Source organism: Camelina sativa, chromosome 12, assembly GCF_030686135.1.
Source record: "Camelina sativa cultivar CO46 ecotype springtype chromosome 12, ASM3068613v1".
NCBI lineage: Eukaryota > Viridiplantae > Streptophyta > Magnoliopsida > Brassicales > Brassicaceae > Camelina > Camelina sativa.
The window spans coordinates 17,682,871-17,688,144 of record NC_141891.1 but is presented as its reverse complement, the minus strand read 5'-3'; the positions used below and the strand labels follow the sequence as shown (position 1 = coordinate 17,688,144).

The 5,274-nt window shown below is 36.1% G+C and overlaps 1 protein-coding gene across 1 annotated transcript; it reads right to left on the bottom strand.

The window, feature by feature from the left end:
• Positions 1-3,821: 3,821 nt before the first annotated feature.
• On the bottom strand, positions 3,822-5,012 carry LOC109127964 (aspartyl protease UND-like). The gene has a single exon (XM_087476977.1). It carries the CDS (start codon positions 4,815-4,817, stop codon positions 3,822-3,824), a length of 996 nt encoding a protein of 331 aa, XP_087333103.1. The 5' UTR covers positions 4,818-5,012.
• Positions 5,013-5,274: the final 262 nt, after the last annotated feature.

Here is a 5,274-nt window from a genome sequence, read left to right as displayed (position 1 = left end):
GAGAATTTCTGCATCCCAGACTCATCAGTCTTGTACTTGGTCTCCAAAGCTAGCCACAATGCTTTTGAAGTCTTGTACATACTGTAAAGGTCATACAGATCATTGACCAAACGGTTTAGAATCTGACCTTTGCAACAATAGTCTCCTTGAGCCCATCTATCCATACTTCCAACCACATACACATCAGTTTCACCTTGTGGAAGAGTTGCTGGATCCTCTGTGAGGTATCGTTCCATGTTCATGCTGGCCAAGTAGTAGCACATCTTGTTTTGCTACGTTTTGGACCCAGCTTTGCCATCGAACTTATCTGGCATCATCCCTTTGGAAGCCAAAGGTGGTAACCCCATGTGGGTTGATCCATTACCGAACAGATTTTGGCGTACGTTTTCCATACCCGAATCGGTAAGCTTCGTGTTTTCAAATTCTTTAGCAAGACGTAAAGCCAAATCTACAGGAGTTTCAACAGGGGTTGCAGGAACCCTAGCACCGTCAACGTTGTTGGTGTTGTCTCCAGACATTTTTTCTGTTTCACAATAAACAGATCTGATTAGTATATTAATCAGACAATTCAAGTAATAAAATTACACTGAATTAGTTTTGCAAACTCGCTTAAGAAGTGTTTGCAGAAACTCGTTTCACAAACTCACTATTAAGAGCGTTCGTGGAAACCAGAGGGAGTAGATAAGAAATAAGTAAAAGCGTTCTTCTAAAAACTTTTCGCGTAAACACCAAAAGATGAAAGCAAAAATAGTTTTTTCGAAGATTTTGAAATCGTTTTTAAAATAATAAAAATTCAAAAAATTCTCAATCCGTTTATTGAATTAAGACTGTTAGGAACGCAAAAATCGAATTGAGAAAATATGCGAATTATATTTAAATAACGAAATCAAGAACGAATTACAACAGCATAATATAAAGCAGAAAATAAATCACGGAGGCGAGATATGATATCTCTTTCCTTAATTCAATAAATCGGCCGTAAGTGCTTTCAGACAATCACCATTTATGAATCCCAAGATATAACCAATCACGAACTATTATAGTAGCACACCAATAATAGAACTAAAGCGAACAAATATACGTTATAATCTCGAGACTACTAACTATAAGAACTTACTTGGACTAAGCAAGGGAGAGGGAGAGAGGAATCTTCAGAGGAAGGAGTCTTTGTGTTTTTGAGTGTGAGAAATAATGAGAGGTTGTGTCTCTATATATAGTGGAATTAACTGAATATTCTCGGAGTACTGCCCAAGTTGCTTGGAGTTCACACCAAGTCTTTCCAAAAAAATAAATGGGTCTAAAGCTGTCCAAAAAGCCCAAAAAACCCACGGCCTATGGCCTGCGTCCACGCCCAGCCCGGCCCAGACCGCCCCGCGTCCGTCCCTGGCCCGCCCTGCGTCCGTGCCCGGTTCGGTTCGGTTTGCGTGTGGGAACCTTCCCTCTTCCTTCTACACACTTTTGAAACTAGAAGAGTGTGAAACTATATATATATGAGTGAAAATCAGTCGTATTTCCGATGTGGGATATTTCCCAAACCATCCCAAGTAGCTCACATCACACTCTTATTTCTCATTCAAATCAACTCCGTTTTGAACGTATGAGTATACCATCTTGTAAGTACTCATTACCAGAATTCCATTGCACTATTGACCCGACAATTCCAAGCAGCCATTTGGCCGGAAAGGCGCCGGAAAGTCATTGTCTCAAAACCAACCATTTTCCAAAAAATTGCAGTTCCAACATTAGTGTCAGAGACTTACATTCATAGTCTAAGAGATTAGTTGTCTAGGATGTTTGTTGACGTGAATGAACTTGTTTTTCATTCCTTCTTGATCATGTTTCTCTAGCGAGAGGTAGGTTTGGATGTGTTCGAGTCTGAGTAGCTTCTGTCAAGAGATTGAATTAGCTAAATTGTGATGTTCATTGTCTAGGGATAGTTTGCTTGTGGCATGTTAAACACTCTGTAGACTAGGAGACTCCGCCGACATCAATTACTCCCATCCTTAGGACTTCTATCTTTCTGATTGTTATTGCATTCCTGAGACCATTTCTGTTCTTGTTATTTAATTCATGCTTAGACTTGTTTTTGGTTTTACTTATTCATGTTCGCTTCTTGTGCATGTTTGTTTCTAGTTCTCTAATTTATTTTCGTTTTGCATTTTGATCATTCTAGGATTGTTAGACATAAACACCATCTTTGATTAGCTTAACTTGTGATTGCTTGATTGTATCTTGAGTGACTAGCATCATCCCATTTGGATTGACACCTTAAATACTACAACTACATAAGGTTAATTTAATCTGCTAGGATACACATACAAAAATCTTAGTATCACTACCAAAATCAATGGTTAAAATTCTATAAAAATTTAGATATATATTAAAAATAATTACATAAATCAAGTATTATTTACATTTGTATTTATCTTATAATAGGAAACTTAGCTTTATCATATATGTACCATTTTATATAAATACTCATCTTAGGTTAATGAATAAACCAAGCCTTTCTAAATTATATTAACAAAATCCTAGATAAAAAAAATTACGTTAAAAAAATATGAATTCAAATTCAAATGATCATGTTTTATCTGGCTGGTCATGAGAAGTGAATTGTGTACGAAGTGACAGAAGGATAGGCAAGATCACCCCATTAAGGCGGGGAGAGCTACAACCTGAGATGAATTGGTGTTTCTTGGAGCTCCAACATAAGATAATGAGGAAGAGTTTCCTATCATTGTAGTAACTAAATGATTGATTTTGAAAAATGTTAAAAATGTACATCTCTTTTAATTATATATGTCACTATTAAAACATGAGGTTATGCGATGATCTGGTTAGTATAGTCATTAAATTTACAACTTATAAAATAGTAAGTTAAATATAGTGGTAATGTGTATTATTACTACAATTACTCAATTTGAGGGTACAAATCTTTTGATGGTCTTAATTAGTGCAGAAGCTGACATGGTTTAATTCGTTTGTTTGTTTTTTTCTTTTTTTAGAGTATATATATATCAGTTTGATTCTTGTCACGGACTTTTGGTTCTTTTGTTTTTATTTTTATTTTTATAGAGTTTTGTTTTCGATTCCTTTTTTTACGATAATCTTTTGGAAAAAGACAATTCAGAGAAGAAAAGAGATTATAGTTTGATGAATACACAAACACAAGTTACACCAAATAGACAAAAAGAATAACGCAATTCTGTAAAGGCACAAAGCCATAAAAAAGAGACTCGTAAAACATATTTATGATGACTAATTTAAAGTAATCGAACCTTCAACAACTTTGTTTCTAACTCAGGAATTAACCACCTGAGCTACCTACTAAGACTTTTTTGGTAATTCTAGTTACGACATTCATAACCTTATTACATCTATATAATTAAAATATATATATAAGAATTAGCTCGATTCTTGTAGTTAGATCAACGAGCATAGCTCAAGGTGTTGAGCAGACCAAATGAATGAAAGAAAAAACTATAGGTTTTACTTTCTAATTATTTATCTCATTATTTCCCAATTCTCAATGTCAAGATATCCTTTACATGAGACTATCTTTTTCTTAAAATTTAATGCATAAACAAAAACTAACTTCGAACTATACAAACCATACATTAATTAGAAGTAGCTTTAAAGATGAAATCTTGTTCTAGAAAATCCAATACTTTTACTTCAGCTCTGCATAATAAATAAATCTGAACATATACGTTTCACAAATATATTTAGTTTGAACTTATTGTATAATTTAATTTCTTACAATAAGCTTGATTGATAATTTAATAAACATAAATGACAACATATATCCACTACTACACCTTCTACATATCACAATCCTGTTTTTGAACGTAAGCTGTTTTTGCTTTGAGGTCGTAGCCCAAGTTATACCCTTGCATTGCTATAACCCCAATGATGATCTGTGAAAAAGATCCCTTATTATTCACTATTTCCAAGCAACGAACTCCAAGGGGACCTTGTGGTATGAAGATATCATGGATATTAACGCTCAACTCAGCTCCTCCGGCGAACGGAAAACCAACATCCATTTTCTCTAGCTTTTCTATGGCATCTGCTTTGTAGCACAGCCTTGGTTCATACATGACAGGTCTACCTATTAGATCGTCGAACTCGTCCACAAATTTAAAGTATAAACTTGTGGACAAGTGAGAAAGCTCGGATCCCGTGTCAACAAATACTTCAACCGGGTCATCCAATGGTATTTCCTCTCCAACAATGACGGACACCAAGTTAAACATATATTGACCTTCGGTTATGTTTATTACTGTGGCATGTCCTTCTAAGTTTGCACCATCCCCAAGGATTAAGTTGTGAGAAGTTTTAGGTTCGCTTATCCGACCAAGGCAAAATGAGAATTTCGAGCCACACTCCCCTATGATAGAGTACTTTCCAACACCAAGGCCCAATATGCCCGTTCCCGTAATGCTTGCCCTGTCACTCAAATGGTTGCACCCAAAATATACACCATGTACCTTTTTGAACCCTCCATCAAGCGTATCCACCGTAATCATTTCTTGTGCAAGTGTGCCTTTGATGTTGCTGTCGTCTAAATAATATTGTTGGTAGGTGCATTTCCTCGTCAAAGGATGATATGTGAAATGCGGATTTGATTTATTACTGGCTGATGTTTCACACATCGCATCGCGGTATGTAATTGAGTCTCCCGGACGGTATTTTGTATATACCTTCTGGTCAAAACAGTCGGTGCAAGGGAAGCATTGCGTCCAGCTAAGACTACTTCCAGTATCCAAGAGAAGAAGTTGTCTTCTCTGAGGAGATCCGAAGTGAAGTTGGGCCATGTACGCTAGTCCTCGGTTGGAGTGGCAACGACTTTGTTGTCATAAAAATTAGCACCATTGTGCACAAGAGGGGTATGGAGTGTGGGTCTCTTTGGTCTAGCATTGGTTAAGAGAGGGAGCGAGGATATGAAGAACAACAAAAGTGATCGCACTTTTCATTCTGATTGATTTATGCATAGAGTAATTTAGGATTCGATTTTTGAGAACATGTAGTGCTATGCTTTTATACATGTAGTGCTATGGTTTTAGTGAAAGATTTGTGAAGTAGAAGTGGAATGATAAAGTATGTGACACGAAAGTAAGTGAAAATTAGGTTTACTTGTTAAAGAGTGAGGAAAACAAGCAGAAATGGGGTTTGTTAGTAGAAATTATTGTTGGTAATGTATGTGGGATATAGCTTGGTTTGGTGTAGGGGATATAAAAGTATGTGACACCAATAAATTATATAGTGAGGAAA

Excerpts from the sequence above, each read along its gene's own strand:
- LOC109127964 (XM_087476977.1), bottom strand. The coding sequence starts at position 4,817 with ATGGCCCAACTTCACTTCGGATCTCCTCAGAGAAGACAACTTCTTCTC.